The sequence below is a fragment of the Prionailurus bengalensis genome, chromosome B1 (assembly GCF_016509475.1).
Source record: "Prionailurus bengalensis isolate Pbe53 chromosome B1, Fcat_Pben_1.1_paternal_pri, whole genome shotgun sequence".
NCBI lineage: Eukaryota > Metazoa > Chordata > Mammalia > Carnivora > Felidae > Prionailurus > Prionailurus bengalensis.
Genome location: NC_057344.1, coordinates 69,235,425 through 69,263,082, shown reverse-complemented (window position 1 = coordinate 69,263,082; position 27,658 = coordinate 69,235,425). Strand labels below are relative to the sequence as shown.

The 27,658-nt window shown below is 38.2% G+C and overlaps 1 protein-coding gene across 1 annotated transcript in view; it reads right to left on the bottom strand.

Moving 5' to 3' along the window:
* Positions 1-27,658, bottom strand: part of CB1H4orf45 (chromosome B1 C4orf45 homolog) — a 100,116-nt gene that overhangs the window by 24,160 nt on the left and 48,298 nt on the right. Inside the window, exon 3 of the mRNA XM_043566519.1 lies at positions 20,807-20,865. Within this exon, the coding sequence (XP_043422454.1) occupies positions 20,807-20,865 (59 nt within the window). The remainder of the gene's footprint in view (positions 1-20,806; positions 20,866-27,658) is intronic.

The window sequence follows — 27,658 nt, the reverse complement described above, 5'->3', positions numbered from 1 at the left end:
GAAATAGCTTTGTAGTTACCTCCAGCGGGAGGGTCTGTGACAGTCCGTGATGGAGGGTTTGGAATGAGGTGGAATTGATTTTAAATTCATACTCTCTCTTTTGCTGTTTGAATTTTAAAAGCCGTGAACATGTATTCTTTTTATAATAACACATGTCTGATTTTCCTTAAAAATTGTTGGTTACTTGGGAAATGACCAAAATTTTCCTAGCAGCCTGGACAGCGGAGAAATGGGCTGAGAAGATAAAATAGATTTCAGTGCTAAGTTAGGAAATGACTGGCTGGGCCTCGCTTATGTAACTGTCTAAAACTGATGGGACAAACAACTTTCATTTAGACACTTCTGCCAGAGAAAACACTCTGGATAGCTGAGAACAGGGCTCTGCTAGGGCTGGTGCTCTGCTCAGTCTTTGGGGTTCCCGCCTTTTTTATAACTAGAGTTGAACCCATAGGAAACTCTGGGCAGCCTCTTTGATTCATGACCCAACAATTCAGTGAACTCTCAGTATGTTGGCGAAATAACCAGCTTGAATTAATATGTTTACTTAAACTGATCAAAGTAGCTGCTTATTCTGGAGATTGACCACCCAGCATCAGTCTTTCCCAAGAGCAAAGCTTTTTCCACTATTTGGACATCTTTTGGATTCCCTCTGGTTGGCTAAAAATAGTTCTAATAAGTGGTAAAATTATGGTCTTCTGGATTCCACAGTTAAAGAAACAAATTACTAACTGTTTAGGTTCCAGTGAGTCAGTCTGGTTGTCTAATACAGACCCAGAAACAGTTATTCACTTGAGTTTCAAAGAGCGAAATATATGGAAACTTCCCCTTAGGGCCTCAGCATCTTCCCTGCAGCATCATAAAATGATGTAACTGTGTATATCTGGCCTGTGGAGAGACTACTGCTGTATCTGTATGGTGACTGAAAAGCGTGACTACCTATTTTCTCAGCAGGCTAGTTCCCTTAAATGTTTGCTTTCTCACAGGGTCATTGATTTCTGCTCTTTCCATTTCCAGAAGTACTCAACAGCCGTGGATGGCACATGGAAATTTTTGAGAAACACATTTAGAAATCATTTGGCAGGATCTATGCTTTCTGGGAGAACAGGCCTTCTCTCTCTCTGTTATTTTCTCTTTGGAACATTTGCAAGAAAATAAGACCCCTGTTTTTTTAAAGAATCTTTCTGAATTTATGGTGTAGTCTCCACCTAAAGTCAGAATCTGCCAAGGAATTACCATTAGGGCTTTAAAGATGTTTTTAATTGTATTTTTTCCTTTTCTGAATTGGCCTTCTACATAGATGGAGTGGGTGTTCCTGCTGACATAGGCAGTCACATATGTCGTATGATTTCAGACACCAGCTGCCTGAGAAAATACTCCCTTAGACTCTGCCTTGCTGTTTCCTTTTATTCCACAAGCAGAGACCAGGCTTCCAGTTCACCCAGTCAGGGAGAGGTACTATAAAGCGTTATTACCTGGCCCTTCTAGAGAGAATATATCTTGAAGGGGCAGTACCACAAAGGAAGAACTGAGGAAATTTGGGTGCTGCAAGTCAGTTTTAGCCATATCCTCATTTAGTTAAGTCCAACCTTATCGCTTATACATTGATCTTCTTTCCCTGCCCCTATAGAATCATGCAGGATGATGCTGTGTCTTGTTTTCAAAAGATATAAACTTAATCCTCTGGGATAACACTTACTTGATCCTAGATCAACAGCTGTCATAGAGATTATTAAAAACATATTTTCTGGATATTTCATATTTGGACAAACAAAATGAGTGTGCAATTATATTCAGCAATTATTCATGGAGAAAAATTTAACGTCAATAGAATTTATCCGAGGTTCATTGTTGCCCAGGAGATTCCTACTGAGTGGAAAGAAAAAGAGGCTTATAAAAGAAGCTAATTTTTAGTAATTCCTATTCAAAGGAGCTTATAGAGATTTATCTGGAAGGCATATGTCATGCTTACTTGTTTAATGTTCTGTCTTCAGGATACTAGGAAAATTGATGTGCCACCTCTGAGTTGTAACTTAACCTATTTAAGATACATGTTCAAAGTAATATTCAGCTGAATGATTAGGACAATTTGGAATAATTTATAGCATCAGAGATCCAGAGCTGTCTATATGCTGATTCTGTCTTTAGACAAGCAGACAACTAGAACTTATTAGCTATTAGTTTTCTTAGCTAGAGTTTATTGACCAAACGCCTGGTCTGTGTTTGTTAGTGTAGCAGGTCCTCTGGGAGACTGTAGAGAAAGCTGGCAGTCCATGTAAAATGGACACATGGCAAAAGGGCAAAGACATTAGTATATGAATAAACAATTGCTTATTTACTGCTGTACCTGGATGAATGGAATGATTACTAAGAGGTTATTTGACTACAATACACTTCGTGATGAAGTTCATCATTCATGATGAAATGTAGAAGATAAGCTTTTATGTTTGTTTGAATCTTTTATTCTTGGTTAATAGTGCCCTTCTTCCCCAAAGAGCAAAAATGCCTATGACCAGTTCTATGTCATTAGCAATTCAGAAACAAGTTTATTAAACAGGTCTCCGTATCTATGGGCACAAACTGTTTTTTTTTTTTTTTAATTTTTTTTTTTTTTAACGTTTATTTATTTTTGGGACAGAGAGAGACAGAACATGAACGGGGGAGGGGCAGAGAGAGAGGGAGACACAGAATCGGAAACAGGCTCCAGGCTCTGAGCCATCAGCCCAGAGCCTGATGCGGGGCTCGAACTCACAGACCGCGAGATCGTGACCTGGCTGAAGTCGGACGCTTAACCGACTGCGCCACCCAGGCGCCCCACAAACTGTTTTGCAAAAGTGGATAGGATTATTTAAATGTATAAACAGAAGTGTGTAATTCACATTAGTATGAAACATATACTGCCTCAAGGATAGAAAAGAAATTGCTTCCCAAAGAAGTGTTTGGGAAAACACAAGAGAAGTCTTCCCAAACTGCCAGCATATTTCAAACATAAGAATATTGCTTAAAAGCTATTTTTAAAAGAAAGAGATCGCGAACGGTAAGAATATTTTTCTTTTAAGTAGAAAAAGCCCACTCTCAGACTTTCTTCTAGAAGGAAAGCATCAAAGGCTTGTGCAATTCTGTAAAATTACACACACCATATGCTTCAGACCTCGGATTGTGATTGTTTTGGTTTGATTTATTGTGTTACTTCATAGGAAGTGAAACCACTTTATTCAAAAGGCTTGTTAAATATTCTACCACTATGTTGAAGTAAAGAATTAATTTAAACAAGAAACATTTCACATTACCCTAAGTGAACACTTTTTCATTACTTTGCCAGATTGTCTTCTCCGAGCTCCAGAATGTGAAAAATGCTGTCCTTGCCACAGTGATGTCACCAGCACGTTGCTGGTTGCCCTTCTGGGTGCCAGCTGGGCTTCCAGTTCCACGGGTTATGCAATCGAAATCAAACACGTTGTCTTCCTTTGCGGAATAGCTTACTCCACAAGGCTCCTGTTGCCGAGAGTGTGTCCACGGTGTAGAGGTACACAGAGGTGTTCATTGACTCTCATTCAGTATTTTAAAATGATTTATAGGAAGTGACTGTCTCTCCAGCACATAGACTCAGAGGCAGCTGTCCCACATCTTACCAGAAATGGCAGCATATTGGATTGACTAGGAATTGACATTTTAGGAATGTGGAATATAATTCCTAGTGTTGCTAGAGAAATGAGAGATTTTATATACGACACTCAGGAATTTTTGCAATTTCAGCAGCTAAGGACTTCTGAAATTATCAAGTCCGGGGCTTCTCTTCATGCTGGTGCTTCCTGGGCACCACTTACTTATTTGTGTGAGTATCAGAGAACCAAAAGGCAAAGGAAGGAGAGCAACATTTATTTCAGCTGCTTGACAGCCATCCAAGTGAAGGTTAGCTGGAAGACTGTAACAGTATTGACTCAATTTAGTTTTGGACAAGTTTATCTATCCAGATGGTGAATCTTGACCTTCATTAACTAAGGATAAAATTGATACAATTCCATTTTAGTCACTTTGGAGATTTGAATATTATACACATAAGAAGAGACAAATTAGTTTAAAGATCCCTAGGTACCCATCACCCAACTTTAAACACTTTAATTTGTAGCCAGTCTTATTTCCTTTCTATCCTACTTACTAATCTTGCCCCTCTAAGATATCGTATCTTTCTGGTATGACTCTCAACAATTTAAAACCTCTTTTTCTTGGGGCGCCTGGGTAGCTCAGTTGGTTAAGCATCCGTGACTCGTGAGTTTGAGCCCCACGTGAGGCTCTGTGCTGACAGCTCGGAGCCTGGAGCCTGTTTCGGATTCTGTGTATCCCTCTCTCTCTGCCCCTCCCCCATTCACACTCTGTCTCTCACTCTCTTAAAAATGAATAAGCTTTAAAAAAAAAAAAAAAGAAACTTAAAAAAAATTTTAACAATTTCACTGTATAGTCAGCATTCAGAATTTTAGTTCCTTCTGTTTGTATGTTTTTAGCAGAATCCAAATAAGTTTGACGCCTTCAGTTGGTTGATAAATCTTTTGAGTTTCTCTTAATTCGTGGGTTCTATTTCATCTCTTTTCTCCTTCTCCTTCTATACCTCCCCCCACCTCTCCTATCTCTTCTCTTCTCTTTCTTGCTATTTATTTGTTGAAGAGACTGGGCCACATGTCCTATAAAACTTCCCACAATACGTTCTTCTGACATCTCCATGATGTCATTTAACATTTTCTGCTGCCAGCTTATTTCCTGTACATTGTTAGTTGGATTTAGAGGTTTGATCTAAGTCACGTTGGGTTTTGGGGGCAAGACTGCTGTATTAATTTGCTAAAGCTTCTATAACAAAGTACAACAGACTGGGTGGCTAAAACAATAGAAATATATTTTCTTACTATTCTGGAGGCTAGAAGTCCAAGATCATGGTGTTGGCAGAGTTGGTTTCTTCTAAGGCCTCTCTCCTTGACTTGGTGGTTATCACCTCCCTGTGTCTTCACGTGATCTTCCCTGCACGTGTGTGTGTGTGTGTGTGTGTGTGTGTGTGTGTGTGTATGTGTGTGTATGTGTTCAAATCTCCTCTTATAAGGACATCTGTCATATTGGATTAGGGACTAATTGATGGCCTTATTTTAATTTACATATCTCTTTGAGGGATGCCTGGGTGGCTCAGTCAGTTAAGCTTCCAACTCTTGATTTTGGCTCAGGTCATAATCTCACAGTTGGTGGGATTGAGCCCCGTGTTGAGCTCTGTGCTGAAAGCATGAAGCCTGATTGGAATTCTCTCTTCTCTCTCTGCCCCTCCCCCACTCATGCTCATGTTCTCTCTCTCTCCCACTCTGAAAATAAATAAATAAATAAATAAATAAATAAATAAATAAATAAATAAACAAACAAACAATAAAAATAATAAATAAATAAATAGATAGTCCCTCTTTGAAGGCCCCATCTCCAAATACAGTCACATTTTGAGGTACTAGGCGTTAGGACTTCAGCACATGAGTTTTTTTTGGGGGGGGGCAGTTCAGCCCACAATAACTTTCTAGGTGGTGGTATTTCCATCAAGAGGTACATAATATCTGACTGTTTCTCTTTTGTGATTTTGGTAGCCATTGATAATCAGTGCCTAGATTCATTAATTTATTACAGTTCTCAAAGATGTGATGTCCTAATTCTGTTGTTCCTTCTTTATTAGCTAGATTATATTGCTTATTAAAAAGTTATCTCAACTTCTATTTGGTTTGCAGTGGTACAGTTAATATTAGAAAGTCAAAATTAATATTTGATTATTTCCTTTTATTCACCCATTTTTAAAATAATAAGTTGATTTATTGGAATCCTCCAATATGACCAGTTTGTTGTATGTTTTTAAAAAAATTTGGGCGGGTGGGGCGCTCCTGGATGGCTCAGTCGGTTGAGCATCCGACTTTGGCTTAGGTCATGATCTCATGGCTTGTGAGTTTGAGACCCACGTCGGGCTCCGTGCTGACAGTTCAGAGCCTGGAGCCTGCTTCGGATTCTGTCTCTCTCTCTCTCTCTGCCCCTCCCCTGCTCATATTATTTTTCTCTTTCTCTCCAAACAAATAAATAAACTTTGAAAAAAAAATGTTTTCAATGGGGAGAGGGACAGAGAAAGAGCGACAGAGAGAATCCCAAGCGGGCTCTGTGTTGTGGGCAGAGTGTGACTCGGGGCTCAGTCCCACAAACTGTGAGATTATGACCTGAGCCCAATTCAGGGGTCAGATGCTTAACCTACTGAGTCATCCAGGTGCCCCTGTTGTAGTTTTTAAAGTAGCCATTATAAACTCATAAATGTTCATGTACGTGTATATGTATGTATAATATCTATTAATCCACTGTGGTTACTACCCTTTACTTAAAGTTGTCCTATTTTTGGCTGATGGGATCCTCTTCAAGTTTGGCTCCTAGGTCCCTTAGACAGGACTGTAGCAGTTTTGGGTAGCTTCCTCATCTGGTATGGCATGATGTACCATGCCTATGTTTTCCATTTCCTTCTCCAGATCCAGAATCAACCATTTCTCCAAAATCCCCAGTTCCTTTTAGTGGAAGAAGTATCTGAAGAGTAGAATCTGGGGACACCTTGCTGGCTCAGTCGGTAGAGCATGCGACTCTTGCTCTTAGTGTTAGGAGTTCAAGCCCTATGTTAGGTGTGGATCTTACTTAAAAATTAGTAAATAAATAAATGAAGAGTAGAATCTGGGTAGTAGGAGAGCTCACAGCTACTGAGTTGGTTCCTATGTCTAGGCCTTCATAGAAAATTGAGCCATGAAAAAATACATAGAAACATGTACAGTCAAACATATGTGCACATATATAGCTCCCAATCCCATTCTGAGTTTGATTTTTAGCTCTTTTATCTTAACATCTGTATTTCCTTTCTGCCACTTCAGGAATCCTGGCAATTAACCAACCCAGTAATGATTGAATAAGAACATCACATTCTTGCCCATTTGCTTTATCCCACAGCAGTCAGAGTAACACAGCCAACACTTCTCCCAAGCTTATTGAAGTTCTTTTTGTTCTTAGAATATACCCCGCCAGACACTGTACTCAAACTACTACTCTTTAAAGTCCCTTGGAATATTTCGTCTCTGTAGGCTAAACCATCAACTGGGTACACATCCAGTTTTTTTTTTTAACTTTATATTTAAATTATTTTATAAATTAAAGGGAAGATATAAGGTAACACACATATCTTACCTGTAAGATATGTACATGGTTCCAAAGTCAAACCAAGTGTGGAACCAGTATCATTTTCCTATTCTTTCTTGTTACCATATGCAGCTAACAACCAAAAAATAAAAACAAAAAAACAAAAAGCAAAAAAATCCAGGGTCGGGTTGTGTCTTGATAGATTTGGAGGAGGAGGTGAAGCCTGAATCATGTCCTACTGAGCAGCTGCAAAGAGTGACTTAGATTCAGGGAGAAACTGTCTTGAAGGCCTTAGCTGGGCTCAGGGTAGAAAACATTTGTTCTGCCGCCCACCATGTAATTCATCTGTGAATTTTAATGAGTTAGCCTTTAGGCTGCTAGACAGAAAGCAAGCTACAGCATTCTGTAAAAACCCTACCATCTTTACACATTGCTATGGAGGCCAGAAGTGAAAAGTTTTTGTCAAATATGTGGGAATGTGCTTCAAGGTGATGTATCTGAACATGTGAAGGTGATGTGTCTGAACATGATGTATCTGAACATGTGTCTGGACATCTGAGGTCATGTATCTGAACATGATCTCCACATCTCTAAAGAGATAGCATCTTGGAATCTTAAAACAGCAGTTCTAGAAGCTAACTCCTACACATCCTTGCAGCTCAGGGGACCTTAGGGAGCCTTCCTGATCCTTCCTCAAAGTTTCGTATCCCAGATACGTGTTTTTGTTGCACCCTCTAAAATACTCCCTATTTTGCACTTTGTTGTTTCACTTTGTTAAGTGTATAAACACAGTACCAGACCTAGTCAGGCACAAATATGTAATCAATAAATCTTGACTGACTCAATATTCTATCACTGCATCCTAATATACTCTAGTATAATTATCTGTTTATGGGTCTCTTCGCCCTAAATGATAATTTTTTTGAGGGCAGGAATTGTCTTATTTACTTGGCACTATAGTTGTCCACGGTTTGGATGGAATAAGGAACAGGGGTGATACTATTGAAAATTGAATTCAAATTATTTGGTACAAACCCAAGATGCTCCTAAGGATCCTATTGTAAGTATGAAGCAACATTTGGAGGTAAAGTGATGAAGAGTACACTCTCAAACTCTCGACTGCGGCTTAATGCTACAGCCTGACATCTCTGCACCCTCAGACTATGTAAACATAATATGAATGTTCCTGTATATTTTATTCTATAACATTTCACTTTTAAAGTGGTTAATTGTTTAGTCCCTCTGGAATTTATCTTATTGTATGTTATGAGGTACAGATATAATTTTCCTTTTCCAAAATGTGGGCAGTTACCCTGACTCCAGTTTTTCTTGGCTCCTATGTCAAGGTGGATATGGGACACTGGATATCCTTGCTGATGTAGACATGTAGTCTCCAACCTCAGTTGAGCCTTTACTACTCTACAGGACAGCAAGCTTTTTAGTTGTCCTTAGTGAATGTCTTCAACAGCTGTCCTAGACCTTCCTTGTTTCCTCAAGACTCCTACTCGTATCTCATTCCCACTACTTTCATTGGTTCTCGAGGACAGAGCCTTGCACAACACTTCATGAGCCATCGAATGTACACTTAAGAATGATTAAAATAGTATTCTATGTTATGTATATTCTACCACCATAAAAAAAATCTACACACAAAAAATACTCCATGGAGAACACTGAGGCCATCAGCTCTACACTCTTTCAACCACCACCATCAATGCCTACCCCACATTCACATGTACAAGAACATCCCCAACTACCTAGTTGAGGAAACCCTATCAGTCTCTGGGAATGAGGGGGTTTTTCTCTTCATCTGTGGTCTCCACATTGACCTGGGCCATTGAGCCCACAGTCGCATCACCACTTAACCAAGAATATTGCTCCACAGCAGTGAAGCCTTCTCTAGGATAACGTTTCTCCTATCCTAAAAAAGCCTACACTTGACCCTTCACCTCCTCTAGTTACTATTTATATTTTCTTCCTTTCTTATCCAAATTTTCCAAAACCTTGCCTTGTACTTGTTGATTCCACTTCATCTCCCATTCATACCTCAACCCACCCTACTTGAGCTTCCCTCCCTCTCTTCCTGCCTCTTCTCCCAAATTGTTTTATTTGTTCTGGTCTCACCACGGTCTCCGATGACTTCCTGTCTACTTTCTTCAGTGGACATTGTTCAATACACATCGTATTTCGCTTTGGACATCTGATCCTCCTGTTTCTCCTTTGTTTCTTCTAGGACATGGTTCTTTTCCTTTTTTAAACCGAGTTTGAATTCCTTAAAATTCTGTCTTTATTCCTCTGTTCTTCTCTCCTCTCATCCACCCACGTATTTTCAGATACAACATAATTATGATGACAGAAAAAGCTCCTCGGCATAGTTCTTTCAAATAGTTTGACATATTTATCTATCTGCCTCTTACTGGATGTCCCACTGGTACTTCACATCCACCTGAACTCAGCATCTCCTTACCTTCTTCTCTTTAATGGAGATGCTCCTTCTGTGCTTGGTCTGAGTTGCTCCACTATCAAATCATTCATGGGGTTCCTGTGGGTGGCTCGGCTGAGCATCTGATTCTTGATTTCAGGTCAGGTAATGATCCCAGGGTCATGGGATCAAGCCCTGTGTCAGGTCCATGCTAAGCATGGAGCCTGCTTAAGATTCCCTCTTTCTGTCTCTGCCCCTCTCCCCTGCTTGCTCGCTCTTTCTCTCTCTCTCTCTCTCAAATAAAAAAAAAAATTATTCACTCAAACTAGAAATTGGGAGTTGCCACTGCCTTTAATATTACTTTCATCTTCTACACCTGATACCTAAGTCTTGACAATTTTCATCCTTTTTAATTCTGGAATTTGTTCCCTCCTCTCCATCTTGACTCCCATCCCTGCAGATTGCCATCATTCTCCTGGCCCTAACAGACTCCTGCCTGTTCTTCCCTGTCTCCAGTGATGCCCCCTCATATCCATCCCCTATCCAAAATCTAAACTTGACTTTACCACTTTGGGTACTGTGCAGAAAGGATAGGTGGATAAAATTTAAGTTGCTTCTTGGAGTTCTCCATTTTCTAAAAGCCAGAACTCAAGAGTGAACTCTTGAAACTAATATTATACTGTATCTTAACTAACTGGAATTTAGATAAAAACTTTAAAAAAAGTGAACTCTTCATAATCTAAGTCCTGACCACAGTTCTGGCTTTACTTGCCCCTGCACCATTCATTACACTTTGGGGTCCAGGAGCACTAAAGCATTTATGCATCCATCAATGTTATTTATCATTTCTGAATGTCTATTGCTGATGTCTGCTCTTCTGAGAACACTCTGTCCCTGCATCCCTGCTCATCCTCTATTACCTAAACTCACCTTTTCACACTCCTCCACAGGGAGCCTTCTGTAACTCCTCTCCTCACCCCTGTGCTGGGTTATATGCATAATACCCCTGTGTGGCTATAACCTTGTTCTGTCCATGTTTCCAAATTATCTGCATGTCTATTTCCCCCACAACACTGTGAGCTGTTTGATGGAAAGGAGAGTACCCCAAACATATTTACTGATTTATTGACTCAATAAATGAGTGGTCCAATTAAAGCCTATAAACCAAAGTAGTCACAAAAGTGTATTTACTCTTTGAATATCAAGGAGGCTATTTAATTTGGATTAAAATTCATGCTGAACAAGAGAAGTCCTTCTGATTATTAATAATTTCAAAACATCCCTGCTACAGGGACTCTCACAGCATTTTTTTAATTTGTTTTGTTTTGGTTTGGTTTTTGTTTATTCATTTTTGAGAGAGAGAAAAAGCATGAGCAAGGTAGGGGCAGAGAGATGGAGACACAGAATCCGAAGCAGGCTCCAGGCTCTGCATGATCAGCACAGAGCCCTATGTAGGGCTCGAACTCACAAACTGTGAAATCACGACCTGAGCCAAAGTTGACACTTAACCTACTGAGCCACCCAGGTACCCCTTGTTTTTAGTCTTTAAATAGCCCATCTGAGCACTGCAGGTCTCTTCCCCATCACTGTGCTCAATGAATGTTTGGGGAAATGTACCCATCACAGACCTAATGCTAACATTGATGATAAATGATATACCACAGATACTAAATTCACCACTACAAAAAGCTGAAGTTTTTCCAAACTCAAATTCTTTGAAATGGTTTTATTCCCTACCAGAAAGATGGAAAAAAAAATGTTAATGATAATTTTTTTATTAAAAAATTTAAGTTTATTTATTTTGTTTTTTTATTTTATTATTATTTTTTTAATATGAAATTTATTGTCAAATTGGTTTCCATACAACACCCAGTGCTCATCCCAACAGGTGCCCTCCTCAGTGCCCATCACCCACCCTCCCCTCCCTCCCATCCCCCATCAACCCTCAGTTTATTCTCAGTTTTTAAGTTTATTTATTTTGAGAGAGAGAGAGAGAGAGAGAGAGAGAACACAAGCAGGGAAGGGGCAGAGAGAGAAGGAGAGACAGGATCCCAAGCAGGCTCTGTGTGACTAGCACAGAATCCAACATGGGGCTGGAAACCATGAACCACGAAATCATGACATGAGCCAAAATGAAGAGATGGATGCGTAATCTACTGGGCCACCCACGCACCCCAATGATCATTTTCTTTTTAAAGCAGAAAGCAAATAATGTATCTCAAAACAGTCTAGTGCTCACTGACAAATTTTATGGAAGAAAATAAAATTATAATTAATCAATTTAGGGGCACCTGGGTGGCTCAGTCAGTTAAGCATAGGACTTCGGCTCAAGTCATGATCTCACAGTTTGTGAGTTTGAGCCCCACGTGAGGCTCTGTGCTGACAGCTCAGAGCCTGGAGCCTGCTTTGGATTCTGTGTCTCCCCCTCTCTCTGTCCCTCCCCTGCTCGTGCTCTGTCTCTGTCTCTCTCTCTCAAAAATAAACATTAAAAAAAAAACTTAAAGAATTAATTTTGAGGTGATAGTTTTCAAAAATGAATAGAAAGACTTAAGGAAGTGGCCGATTCTGTGGTACTTTTGAGACTTTCTTAAAATGGGGAAGGGAACTAACCTTTTGTGTGTCATATCCATGCTAGGTATTTTACATATATTGTAGTACTCTCCATTCTCAAGAGAACCCTATGAGATAGATTATCCCCTTTTTCCTTGAAACTGAGGTTTAGAGAGCATCTACATTTATGACAACATAAGATCCACATCTTCTCATGTGCGATAAGGGAATTAAGCACAACCCTGTCCATTTGCAGAGTCTTGATCTTCCAGTTACAGAAACCTAAAATTGTGAGTGGGCTTATAAAAAAGTAAAGGAAATAATGATAAGAAATGATAGTAATGCACATTAAATGGGCTGAGTGATTATTATTCTGTTGCTTCATTTGGTGCTACAGATATTAGCTAAGTGATACTGTTGATCTCTTGTAAACCATTTATATAAATGTTGGTGATGTAAGAATGTTTAAGATTATCATGATCACGATATGCTTGTGGCTTTACCAAATTGAATAGGTAATAGTGAAATAAAAACATGCTGAACACTTATACCTCATTCTTGTTTTTCTGTACTCTTTTCAGTATGTCAACTCTCTTTGCCTGGGCCTAAAATTTTAGCTCATCTGTTTACTATTAGTTTGCAAGGCATGCTTGAATTTCATTGCCATAAACCATGTTGTTGGGCCCAGCAGCTGCTCTCTCAGTAACCCTGGTCTTCTGAACAGGCTCTAAGAGCTACAGTTCTGACATCTGAAATGCTGAGAAATTATAGATGATAGGCCAGGGAATTGATAGTGCCTCTTTCTTACACACTTCAGACACCCGTATCTTTCATAAATTATACGGAGAGTAATGCGTTGTGAAGAGCCACGTTCTGAAAGGAACACCTGGGCATCAAGTAATAGCCTAGTAAGCTTCCTCTTAGGAGTAACAACACCATCTCTTATTTGGCTCACTTTTCTTTCAAAAACAGTAGATTTTCCAAAATGGTTGCATTTTACCCTTTTGCTGTAAGTGCTCTGTCCTGTGATGAGGAATATTAATTTATTCCATAAGAAACATTTACATGCATCCTGCGTTCCTCCCTATGGCATGTCCTACAATTAAATTATCCATCTTGTTTTAGGCTGTTTCTGCCCTGCCTTCCTGATAGAATGTAAAGACGGCAGGAAATAATGTCTGTTTTGTTCACACCCGAACCCCCAGACCCAGCACTGTGCCTGGGACACAGTTGGCAGGTGGACATTTATTGAATAGATAAATGGGCACCGGCTATTTGTGTGGTGCTATAGCGGTGACAGCTGCGGGTGTTCTGTGCTGACCTAACAACACCTGCAGCTTCGATGAGAAACCCCCACATCCCTCTCTACCCAGCTGAAGAGGAGGCTGGAGGGGAGGAGGCTTGGTGGAAGGAAGTGCAAAGACAGCTTTTAGGTAATGGACCAAAGGGGCCGAAACAGAAGCAGGTGCTGATGATTTCAAAAGTTACAGAATATTGTTACTTAACACTCAACGGAAATCCCTCCAGTGGGCCAGGCACGGACAGCCTTAAAAATAGAAAGCTGTCAAGATTTATGGCTGTTTTGAGGAAAACAGCTCCGAGAAAAAAAGCACACGTTTATATACCAATATATTTTAAAATAGTGGCTGTCATTAAGTCTGTGCTAGTTTAACGACTGGTTTTGGCAGTGTTTCATTATGGAATAAAACCAGCAATTTTCTACACATCCCCTCACTAATGCCAGATACAGGCACATGTTACACCTTTCGGAGTCAACAGAAAGCCCTGTTTATTCAGGTCAGTGAATATTTCTTTAATACTAGAAGTTCTAGTTTAGACAGAAATTTTTTCAACTTAAGGGCCCAAACTGCTAAAGTTCTAGTTGACTATTCTACTTAACTGTTATTTTTATCAAAATAAAATGCTTGTACATTGTGCATAATGCAGTGTTAATTTTTTTCAATTTTAATGAAATAATTTAGGTATAGGTACATAATACCTATAAATAGTACTAAAAAGCTTGTAGTAAAAACAATACTCCCTTTCTCTCCCTGCTCCCTGCTCCCTGCCCAATGTTCTCTTCTCCAAAAGCAACAACTTTTTAGCTCATTTAGTTCTTTTGGAAGTTAACCCAATGTTTGCATACAATAAACGCTCTCTCTGAAGCCTCCATTTGTCGTGTTCCTATCTGATTTGATAGATCCCTGGGCCCTGTATAACCATATTCCTGGTATGTTCCTTTAACACCACCTTGAGAATTCTCTTTGCCTGTCAAAGGAAATTTGTTTCTTGCATTGAGTCTTTCATTTCTTGCGTTGTCTTCTTTTGTCTTTTCTTGATTTATACCCCCATTGTCTTGCTATAATATTTTCCAGTTGCTTCCTAGGACAAAATACTTTGAGGTGTATTTATTTTTTGTACATACTTGTCTGAAAATATTTATTTATGTTTTTATTTATTTATGTATTTATTTATTTATTTATTTTATGTTTCATTTATTTATTTTGAGAGAGAGAGTGCAAGAGCAGGGAAGGGGCAAAGAGAGAGAGGGAGACGGAGAATCCCAAGCAGGCTCCACCCTGTCATCACAGAGCCCAACAGGGGGCTGGAACCCAGAACCAGGAGATCATGACCTGAGCCGAAATCAGGAGTCAGAAGCTTAACTGACTGAGCCACCCAGGTGCCCCGAGAATGTCTTTTTTCTACCCTCCCTCTTGATTGTTTGGCTGGGTATAGAATTCTAGTTTGGAAGTCACTTTGTGTCAGATGTGGAAGGCATTGTCCCATTGTCTTTTAGAGTTTGGTATTGCTGTCAAGAAGTCTGATAACTTATTGATTCCTGATAATTTGTATATATCCCATTTGTCCTCTCCAAAGTTTTAAAATGGTCTCTTCATCCCTATGATAACCAAGTTTGTCAGTGACATGACTTGTTATATTTTGTTTTGTTTTGGATTTTTTTTTTTTTGCTTTGATGAAAACTTTCAATTTGAAAATTCATATTATTCCCTTCTGAGAAATTTTCTTGTATTATTGATTTCCTTCTGTTTTTTTTCTGGTCTCTTTCTAGATCTCTTATTGGTAAGTTATTAGACTAATTTAATTTTAATTGATTTTTTTTTCATATTTTTCCATTTTTCGTTTCCATCTCTTGGACTTTCTGTTCTACTTTTGGGAGATTAACTTAGAGATATAGTATGGAATTTATATCCCATACTAAATCTCTATACTGTTTGTTTTTAGCTAACAATATGTATAATATGAATTCTAATAAATGCATTTGCTATATTATTTCAATGTACTTCATTTATTTAACTAATAGAAACATTTATTAATAGAGTAGCCTGATTTGTTCAGTTTAGTTTGTTGTTCAGGTGACCCATTTGATTAGTTTTCTGTTTCACTCTCAAAAGTATCCTGTACTGGGTGATAAGTTACATGGTCACACTATTTACTGAGTACTTAGCATGTACCAAGTATTTTCTATTTTTTCAGATTTTATTTTTAAGTAATCTCTACACACAATGTGGAGCTCAAACTCACAACCCTGAGATCAAGAGTCTCATGCTCTACCAACTGAGCCAGCCGGGCGCCCCCACAAGTGTTATTTTATTTATTTATTTATTTATTTTTCCACAAGTGTTATTTTAAGTGCTATGTATATAACAATACATCTATGTAACAACCCAATGGAGTGGATTCTGCTACCATCATTATGTATATTACGAAATTGAGGCATACATAATTTAAATAATTTTTCCAAGGTGTCTCAGCTAATAGGTGTTAAAGCTAAGACTTGAACTCAGGAAATCTGTCTGCAGAGCCCAAGCTTTAATCACTGTGATACTGCTTTCTAACTCTTCACAGTCTCCTATTTGGGAGATATTAGGTTGTTTCTGACTATTACTGCAAACACTGTTGGACTTCCTTTTAGCAAAACCTTTGTGATCTCCTTTATTATTTCCTTGGGAAGGATAAATTCCTAGCAAAACCAGCTTTCTTGATTTTCAGCTCAGCACTCTTTCAACGATGCCATGCTGTGTACGTCTTGAGGATGGTGCTGACTAGCAAATCCTGTCATTTCGAGAAGGCAGACAATAAGAAAGCAGATCGGGAGAAACAGCACTCTGGAAAGAGCCGTGTCTCTGTGACTCCCAAGTAAATGAAAAGATAGAGAAGGCTGTCGTTATTTCTGATCCTTTAAAACTTTTGCTGCTCTTCTTTTCCTGGCTAACATCGTGTGTGCTTGTCTTTACCTTGGAATTTACAGCCTTCTTGACAACTGCCCTCCACCCCCATCTACTGTCCACAGGAACTTGAAGTGTTCATTAAGACACCATCCCTAAGATAAATCTACAAATTAGCAAATAAGTGGCTAATATCATGGGCTCTGGTTGGCAAAGAGGCAACTTTGTCATGACGTTAGGTCAGAGACAGGTCAGCAGCTCCTTCCTGGAATGATATTTACCTGTGAATAATTCTGTTGAAATAATCACCTCAGCAAGTCTTTCATTTGCATGAGTAAAAAAATCCACCCAAGGAGGCAGCCAGAGATTTTCCTAAAATCTTCCTTCTAAACCCAGCTTAAATTTCATCTCTCTCAGGAAGTTCTCATTGCTTGAATTCCTCCAGCTTCTCTGGCCTGATCTATACCAATTTGCACCATTAGGAGTATAAGAACTAGGATTTGTCTTTTATATCTGATTCAGCAAATATGAATGGAGTGCCCATACATGCCAAGCACTGTGTGAAACAAGGAAAAGAAGAAGAAAACAAAATATTTCCATGCCCCACTATCTTCAGTAAAGGCGTGCAGCTTCCGCAGAACTCACGTAACTTCTTAAAATGAAAAGCCTACTGGTTCACTGTTTACAGGGCATTCTCCTATGACCTCTTTTAATCTGACTGTAAGCTATTCTTTCATTTCCTATCTGTGCTTTTTATGCTTCTTGTTGAAATTAGAAATACCATATGTATATAATGGAAAACACCCAAGTGCAAATAGAAGAGACCGTATGAAAATGAGTTAACCATAGGGTCCTATATCTAGAGAAACTTAAGATATTTGAAACAGGAGAATGTTTTCTTTAATTCAGAAGGGAAAATAGAAGTAGCCCACACACAGTTACTGCAATTGTTCTCCATCAACGTATATTGTTTTAAAATCTTCTGTTTACATCTCTTGTGTGTGTGTGTGTGTGTGTGTGTGTGTGAGCTTTTGGAAAGGAAGGACCTTGCTTATTAACTCTTTAATTCTGAGCACCTGGCACAGGGCAGGTTTTCATTTCATGTTTGTCAAAGTATATCTTTATTGGCCTTTAGGATGCAATAAATTGTGTAACACACCGTTGATTTAATAACAGCTTTACGTGGGAGGGAAAAAAAAAGAGGCACCACATCTGTATACAACATTTGTAAACAGCTATTATAAAACACATCCTGATTTCAAGAAAGCCAAAGTTTAAAAAGTATGCCTCAGAATGGAGGAAATCCTTTAATTGTCCTTTACTGGACTTCTGGTCTCAAAAACAGAGTAAACTTGCCTCCATTATGTCAGCGAACAAAAATTCTTCTTCTTTTTTTTTTCTTTTGGACAAAAATTCTTTAGTGCTGGTTGTGTTGACTCAAATCATCCTACCCTTCCTTCAGTGCGCTTTTGAGACCACTGATAACTTCCAAACATTTGTCTGTTATTGTTTTCCTGGATTTCCATTTCCGTGTATTAAACACCTCTGTTTGAAATTCTCCAAGCCTTCTATTGTCTCAAGGGCCCTTCCTCCAGGGCTCCTTTCTCTTACTGTAGCTCTCATTCATCTGGTCCCCAATGTGGGCACCCCCCAAGGCTCAGTCCCCTTCTTTCTTCACTAGCGGTTCTCAGCCCAGGCTGCACATTGCAATCACTCAGAGAGACCTTTTAAAATATCCACACCCAGATCCCAACCCAGATCAATGGGATCAGTCAATTTGGCTGAAATATTTAGCACTGTGACCCTTGGTCATGGAACTTAACCTCTGAAATTCAATTTCTTCACTTGTACAGTTAAGATGATGTTAAAATCTGCTTCATCTGAATGCTGAATACATTCTTATTCCCCATGATGACTGCAAATACCGTGTCCTCTTCTTTTTTTTTTTTTTTCCATTTATTTAAAGCCTGCATTTCCTTGAAAACTCAAATCCTTCCTCCTCCCCCATAGCCTCCATAATCACAACTTATTTTGGTTTGTTTGCAAGTTATACTGAAAACTCAAGATGGGCCTATGAAATAGTCTCCTTGCTGATCTTCCTACAAGTTTCAATTCTTTCTCTACATAGCCGTCCAACATTCCAGAGTAATCTTAAAAATTAGATCATGTTGCTTTCTACTTTAAATCACCCAATGCATTCTCTTTGTTCTTAAGTTGCAATCCAAATTCCCTAACCTAGCTACGAGGTTCTATGAAATCTGACACTCATCTTGCTTCCCTCCCACTGATCCCCATAGTCTAGCCCCCCAGGTTCTAATCTGATATACTCTTTCCCACCTTGGAGATTTGCTCATGCTGTTCACTCTGTCAGGAATGATCTTATGATCATCTTTCCGAAGTCACCTTAATAATTACCTACTTGGTGAACACTTCTCTGACCCTCAGGCCCAGTAGTGTCCCTAGAAAAATCAAGTCTTTATATCCCATAAATATCCTTTGTAATGAAATATTTTATCATGAGTTGGATGGAATAGAGCAGGTTATTAACTTTTTCTTAATAAACCTCTATATTGATTGATTTGTTGCCACAAACATGAATTATATTTGTAATGTTTAAAAGTTACTAAGAAGCATGAGAGGGGTGCCTGGGTGGCTCAGTTGGTTGAACATCTGACTTTTGATTTTGGCTCAGGTCATGTTCTCGTGGTTTGTAGGATTGAGCCCCCCCATAGGGCTCTGTGCTGACAGCATGGAGCCTACTTGGGATTCTCTCTTTCCCTCTCTCTCTGCCCCTCCCTTCTCTGTCTCTTTCTCTGTCAAATAAAAATAAACTTTAAAAACTTTTAAACTTTTCTAGTTATCATTTTGTAATTATAATTGTCTTCATTACACAGTCAGTATTTAACATATGCAGATTGATTTTGTAATTTATACAAATATATATATATATAATCTCCAATTTCCCAATTGAATCCACAATTCCTTAAGTATAGTCTTTTCTTATAAATGTTTGCATGTCATGACCTGGCATAATCCATATCATATTCCCTAAAAATGAATATAGCCAACATTCTTTCATCCAAGGAAAGTAGTCAAAGCTTCAATATTTCTCAGATATTTTACTTCTTTTCTTTTCTTTTTTTATTATTTTAGAGAGAGAGAGAGAGAGAGAGTGCACAAGCAAAGAAGAGGGGTAGAGAGAGAGAGAGGGAGAGAGAGAATCTTAAGCTAAATCCATGCTGAGCGTGGAGCCCAGCGTGGGTTTCGATCCCATGACCTGAGCCAAAATCAAGAGTCTAATGCTCAACCAACTAAGCCACCCAGGTGTCCCTCTCAGATACTTTCTAACAAGTTTTCTATGTTTAAATAAATACAGCAGATTTTCATACTTCTATCACCAAAGTTGTTGAAGTTTCTTTGATTTTCAGTGGACTCTAATGAGGTTTTTGGCTTAGAAATATTTGATAGAGCATTTGTAGATAGATGCCTGCAATGTTATCTGATCAAGTGAGGTGGATATTTTAATGAGAACATGTGCTTTGCAAGAAATAAATTGTAACTATTTCTCTATGGATTTAAACATAGGCTTTGCTTTGTAAGTTACAGGAATTGCCCAATGAGATCTTTTGTTGTCTTGGATTGTGTTGTAGTGACTAGTAGGTTTTTGACATGGGGTTTGAGGGCTTTTCTCTTTTTGGTAATTTATGTTGTTGTGGTAGAGCAAAAAGAGACTGGAACTCATTAATTTTGCACATGATAATAGCTATATCCTTCAACAAGTAAAAATGAGTGAAACAGGCTCCAGAAACTCTCACCTCCAAAAATCTAAGGATAACAAAGACATGTTGAATCTGCAGTCTTGTAAAAGCAATGCTGATTGATCCCTTCCCTCTTAGGAAGCTGAATTATATGTGACAAACCTACGTTTTGCTCTTTTCCTGTAATTTAACATACCTTGAGGTGGACATGTTTAATTTAGGTTGCCTTATGATAGCATGAATTCAAGTGGATGTGTGACTTCAGTAGAATTACATTTATTAACCAAGGTTACCCATGATGATGGTTTCTAGGCCAACAGCACGAAATGAGGGGGTTTTTTTTAAACCAAAAAAGATTATATTGTTGCTATTTCACAGAAAGCATTATTTATATAGTTAAATCTACCTTATCATCCACTTGCCACTCTTAATAGCTGCAGGCTGGTTCTCTTTTTCTTCACAATATTCTAATAGTTGCTTACTCTGTGCCTGTTCTGCCCCTCTTTCCTGCCCTTAATTAAACTTAATAGACCATGAAAATTGTGTTTTTATTAGGAATAAAAATTCATAGCTTTATAAAGAAATGTACCTGAAATAAAAAGAAATAAAGCGTTAATATACTTAAAGAAAAATTAACCCTATTACTAGTTTAGGAAGGAAACACATCAATTAATTGGCTAATTAATTAATTAATTTAAAATGTAGTAGCATGTGCTTACCATGGATTTTGGTATCTGTGTCCTATTTTATCAATAGTGGCTTGACTTTGTTCTCCATACTGCAAAAGAAAGAAAACTAATGTAACCTAATTCCAGGGCAAATTGATATCAACATGTCTAACAGTTTATACTCCTAGTCAAAAAGGGAGTCAGTCTGGGAAGTTAAATATCAATGGTAAATACAATGAAAAGAACATAGCCTTTGATTCTTGAGTGGAGTAAAAAAATACAAGAAGTAAAATAAATATGATCCTGTGTGCTTACTTTCCCCGTCTGTAAAACGACAGATATTAGCAGCAGGAAGAGTATAGTCCATAGTCTCTAAGCTCCTTTCTGTTTTTATGATTCTCTCTCTAAATACGCAGGTATTTTAAACCACTTTTCAGACTCAAACAGTCTAGCTCTTTTCACTTCACCTTCTCTTCACAGAATTAGCAAGTGTGTTGGCAATAATGTAGGAAAGAGCTGGGTTATATACAGCCTGTGGTAAAGTGCAGATCTGAAAACTCCTTTCAGAAGGCGTAAGTTAGAATGTTGATAAAATATTTGTATCTTAGAACCAGTTCCCACATAAAAAAATAATCCAATAATCCCCACACTCTCTCATGAACATTGAAATGATCTGTTATCACTGAATAAATGACCTCTCTATATGGGCTACTTTACCCCAGTAACTAACCAATGGATGGCACATCTTTTTTTTTTTTTTTTTTTAATTTTTTTTCAACGTTTTTTATTTATTTTTGGGACAGAGAGAGACAGAGCATGAACGGGGGAGGGGCAGAGAGAGAGGGAGACACAGAATCAGAATCGGAAACAGGCTCCAGGCTCCGAGCCATCAGCCCAGAGCCTGACGCGGGGCTCGAACTGACGGACCGCGAGATCATGACCTGGCTGAAGTCGGACGCTTAACCGACTGCGCCACCCAGGCGCCCCTGGATGGCACATCTTATGAATAAGCATGGGGAACAGAGGTGACAAATTTTTATTGAAAAGAGTTTTGGTTTATAATCATTGCTGAGTTTTCCATACTAGGGTTGGGAAACCATGATATGGATTATAAAAAGTATTTCACTTCAGTTTTGGAATGCATTTTTCACTTACGTTGATATGGGAGGCTACATTCATAACATCTCAAAAAGTAGCAAAATTATAATTCCAACATCAGAGGAATTACTTAGTCCTTTTTCTTTTCTTCCCCTTTTCTTTTTTTTCCTTCAAGCTTACTTTAGGACATTCCTGATCAAGTCCTTCAGAGTTATTTGTGTTGACAAAGCAGATCTATTTATTTAAGTCATCTTCTCAGGGATGAAGATGAAATGTTGGTCCCTTCTAGCTCTTTAATATTCATGTATAAAATATATAAACAAAGGAAGGGACAAGAAAAACAAGGTTTAAAGATTTTTAAAAATATTTGTTTATTTTTGAGAGAGAAAGACAGAGTACAAGGTGGGGAGGGGCAGAGAGAAAGGGAGACACAGAATCTGAAGCAGGCTCCAGGCTCTGAGCTGTCAGCACAGAGCCAGACACGGGGCTCGAACTCACGAACCTGAGCCAAAGTCGGGACTTAACCAACTGAGCCAGCCAGGTGCCTCAAGAAAAACAAGATTTAAATGCAAGGTCATCCCATTACTCCATAGAAAATATGAAAAGTGGCAATCTGTATACAGTGGTAAGATCATGATATAACTTTGTTTCTCAGTTGATTCCTGACATGTGATGCCCTAAAAATTGACCTTATCAATTAACTTATAAATAACTTTATTATCAGCATCTTGACAAAATTTCCAGGAATTGGACAATCTTCTTTGATCTTTGTTCTCATTTTTAGTAATCAAAAATTGCATCATCTTAATCTAGACAGACTTTTATTAGAAACAGGCAATAGGGGCACCTGGCTGGCTCAGTTGGTAGAGCATGTGACTCTTGATCTCAGGGTTTTAAGTTTGAGCCCCACACTGGGTGTGGAGCTTACTCAAAATTAAAAGAAAGGAAGGAAGGGAGGGAGGGAGAAAGAAAGGAAGAAAGAGAGAAGCAACAGATTCTTTTGCCACCCTTTTCTCTTATAGCTATTAGTGTACATATAATGTCATAAAATATTCACCTAAAATAAACTGATGCTTCTCATCTTAATTTATTGATGAAATCCATCACAATTTATTTGGACAGTGGTGTTAAATCTAGTGAAATGCAGAATCAAAAAGATGGGGTTTTTTTTGGTTTTACAGGTGAATTCATGAAAGACTGATTCAAAAACTAATTCAGCATCTCCATAGAAACAGGTAACAACTGATTAGTACAGTCTCTCTCTCTCTCTTTTTTTTTTTTTTTTACTTCTGTTGAACACATCTCTTGAGGTTTTTTTTTTTTTTCTATAATTTATTTTTTATAATTTATATCCAAGTTAGTTAGCACATGGTGCAACAGTGATTTCAGGAGTAGATTCCTTAATGCCCCTTACCCATTTAGCCCATCCCCCCTCCCACAACCCCTCCAGTAACCCTCTGTTTGTTCTCCATATTTAAGAGTCTCTTCTGTTTTGTCCCCCTCCCTGTTTTTATATTCTTTTTGTTTCCCTTCCCTTATGTTCATCTGTTTTGTCTCTTAAAGTCTCATATGAGTGAAGTTATATATTTGTCTTTCTCTGACTAATTTCACTTAGCATAATACCCTCCAGTTCCATCCATGTAGTTGCAAATGGCAAGATTTCATTCTTTTTGATTGCCAAGTAATACTCCATTGTGTGTGTGTGTGTGTGTGTGTGTGTGTGTGTGTGTGTGTGTGTTTGTACACCATATATATATATATATATATATATATATATATATACACACCACATCTTCTTTATCCATTCATCCATCAATGGATATTTGGGCTTTTTCCATACTTCAGCTATTATTATTTTTTTCTAATTTTACTTTTTATTTTTTAAAATTTACATCCAAATTAGTTAGCATGTAGTACAACAATGATATCAGGAGTAGATTCCTTAGCGCCCCTTACCCATTTAGCCCATCCCCCCTCCCACAACCCCTCCAGTAACCCTCTGTTTGTTCTCCATATTTATGAGTCTCTTCTGTTTTGTCCCCTTCCCTGTTTTTATATTCTTTTTGTTTCCCTTCCCTTATGTTCATCTGTTTTGTCTCTTAAAGTCCTCATATGAGTGAAGTCATAGGATTTTTGTCTTTCTCTGACTAATTTCGCTTAACATAATACCCTCCAGTTCCATCCACGTAGTTGCAAATGGCAAGATTTCTTTCTTTGTGATTGCCGAGTAATACTCCATTGTATATATATACCACGTTTTCTTTATCCATTCATCCATCGATGGACATTTGGGCTCTGTCCATACTTTGGCTATTGTTGATAGTGCTGCTATAAACATGGGGGTGCATGTGTCCCTTTGAAACAGCACACCTGTATCTCATGGATAAATGCCTAGTAGTGCAATTGCTGGGTCGTAGGGTAGTTCTATTTTTGTTCTTTGAGGAACCTCCATACTGTTTTCCAGAGTGGCTGCACCAGCTTGCATTCCCACCAACAATGCAAGAGAGATCGTTTCTCTGCATCCTTGCCAACATCTGTTGTTGCCTGAGTTGTTAATGTTAGCCATTCTGACAGGTGCAAGGTGGTATCTCATTGTGGTTTTGATTTATATTTCCCTGATGATGAGTGATGTTGAGCATTTTTTCATGTGTCTGTTAGCCATCTGGATGTCTTCTTTGGAGAAGTGTCTATTCGTGTCTTTTGCCCATTTCTTCACTGGCTTATTTGTTTTTTTGGGTCTCGAGTTTAGTAAATCCCCTATAGATTTTGGTTATGAACCCTTTATCTGATATGTCATTTGCAAATATCTTCTCCCATTCTGTTAGTTGCCTTTTAGTTTTGCTGATTGTTTCCTTTGCTGTGCAGAAGATTTTTATTTTGGTGAGGTCCCTATGGTTCATTTTTGCTTTTGTTTCCCTTGCCTCCAGAGACGTGTTGAGTAAAAAGTTGCTGTGGCCGAGGTCAAAGAGGTTTTTGCCTGCTTTCTCTTCAAGGATTTTGATGGCTTCCTGTCTTACATTGAGGTCTTTCATCCATTTTGAGTTTATTTTTGTGTATGGTGTAAGAAAGTGGTCCAGGTTCATTTTTCTGCATGTCACTGTCCAGTTTTCCCAGCACCATTTGCTGAAGTCTTTTTTTTTTTAATGTTTATTTAAAAATGAGAATGAGTGGGGGAGGTGTAGAGAGAGAGGGAGAGAGAATCTCAAGCAAGCTCCACACTGCCAGCTGAAAGACTGTCTCGGGGCTCAATCTCACAAACTATGAGATCATGACCTGAGCTGAAATCAAGAGTCAGACACTTAACCAACTGAGCCACCCAGGCACCCCAGTATAGTCTCTATCTTAAGGAAATTAGTTAATTTGAATGTTTTTATCCAGCAAAAATAATCATAACTCAAAAGTCGGTATTACCTATCAAGCAATCTTTAAATAAGCTGTATTAAATAAGACATTAATAAAAGGGAAATACCTGCTAACTACATTCAGGTACTGTGAATTAGATACAATTTCTGAAATGAATTAAAAACTTAAATTTGAGTTAGTTAATTGCAGACATTTGGGGCCCATTCTAGTTAGCAATTAGAATCACTGCTTAATACATTCACTTTTAATCTCAAACCACCTCTAGTCTAGTCCTGACATACTTAAGAAATCTTTTTGGGACTGATCACTGAGGAATCCTCTTGGTTTTTTTGCTATACTTGAGTCAACATGCTTTTCTTAATATATCCAATTTTATTTATTTATTTATTTATTCATTCATTCATTCATTCATTTGTTTACTTACTTACTTATTTATTACTATAAAGAACTATTTTCCATCTCTGTAACTATGAGGTCTTTCTTACCAGTATAATGAATACAATGGCAATGCATTTCAAGAATGCATAGACACTAGGGTTTCTCTTCTCTATCTTCCTCCTTGGTAACATAGAGCTCTTAGTACCAAACATTTGAGTGGAAAATTCCCTAAGGCTACCCTTTCTTATGCTAATGTATTTTTTTTCACTTGCCTCAATTTGCAAAATATTACTGTTAACCCCTTAGGTGTCTTTCTTCCAACAGCCAGTGAGAAGCATTCTTATTGTTATAGCTGGATCACTAAATTGCATAATGTTGCCTATTCTAGACAGAAACTATTGAAGGGAGAAAGGGGGCATAAAGGCCTTTGTATGAATGGAGCATTTGAAGTATTCATTTTATATTCAGAGCATGAGTAGAAACAAAACAATTCTTTCTGGAAAATGTCAGTGTTTAAGGCATGGATTCTGTGATGCATTTTTTTTTATTAAAATGCAAAAAATGAACAATACAGAGACCTGTAATTCATTTTATGCTACATTATACATGGGCTTGAGTTCCAACATAAATTATATCCTAGTATCTCTTTTTTTTAACTGCAATGTTTTTAAATAATTTGAATTAAAACATCAACTTCCAGCAAATAGATTAAGCATTGGGTTTTGTGAGTTTATTGACTATGGCCCCAGCATCTCTGTTTTCTGTGGAGTACCCAAATAATGAGCAAGATATTCCATCATGGTTTTAATGTGCTTATAATAATATAATTCAAAAATCCGTGTAGGCAAGAAAATATAGTATATATAAACATTAGTGATACTGGATCCCCTTTATTGAAACATTATCCTAGATATTATGAGAAGAGCTGTACACACATATTGAATCCATTTAATAATACTCTAAGGTATAATCATCGTCATCATCATCATCATCATCATCATCAATCCCTGTGTTAGGCAGAATTCTAAGATGACCCCCCACTATTCTCATCTCTTGGTGTATACACCTTCTCTCAGATATTCCACCAAGTACTAATATAACTACTGCTGTGAAGGGATTTCACAGCTGTAATTAAGACCCTAAATCAGTTGACTTGAAGAAAGGGAGATTATCCTCAGTGGGCCTCACTTAATCAGGTCAGCCCTTAAAAGGGTCTGGGCTCTTTCTGGAAAAGGGGATTTGAAACATGAGAGGGATTTGATATGAGGGAAATTCTCTGTGGTGGTTTTAAAGATGGAGGGGGCCACATGATAAGGAATGTGGGCAGCTTCTAGATGCTGAGAACAGCCCGTGGCTAATAGCCAGCAAAGAAGTGGGACCTCAATCCTACAGCCACAAGGAACTGAAATCTGCCACAACCACATGAACTTGGAAGAGACCCCCAGCCTCAGATGAGATCACAGCCATGGAAGATACCTTGATTTCAGCCTCCTGAGACCCAAGCAGAGAACCCAGCCATGCCTTCTGGGACTTCTGACCTACAGAACTATGAACAAATAAGTGAGTGCTGTTTTAAGCTGCTAAATCTATGCCCAATAGAGAGCTAATACAAGTCAGAGAAAGATAAAGATCATATGATTTCACTCATAGGTGGAATTGAAGAAACTCAACAGATGAACATAAGGGAAGGGAAGGAAAAATAAGATAAAAACAGAAAGGGAGGCAAACCATAAGAGACTCTTAAATCTAGAGATGAACTGAGGGTTGCTGGGAGGTGTTGGGGGGGATGGGCTAAATGGGTGATGGGCGTTGAGGACACTTGTTGGGACGAGCACTCAGTGTTATGTGTAAGTGATGAATTACTAAATTCTACTCCTGAGACTATTAAAAAACAAAATTTTTAAAAAAGAAAGAAAACTAATACAATTCCCATTTTATAGATGGATAAACCAAGACATTATAAAAAATAGGCAGCATAGCATGCAAAGAGAGAAAAAGTGGAAGATGAAAAGTCCTTCAACTGGCTATTTTGCTTGTAAGTTACATTCCATTTTTCATTAAGGC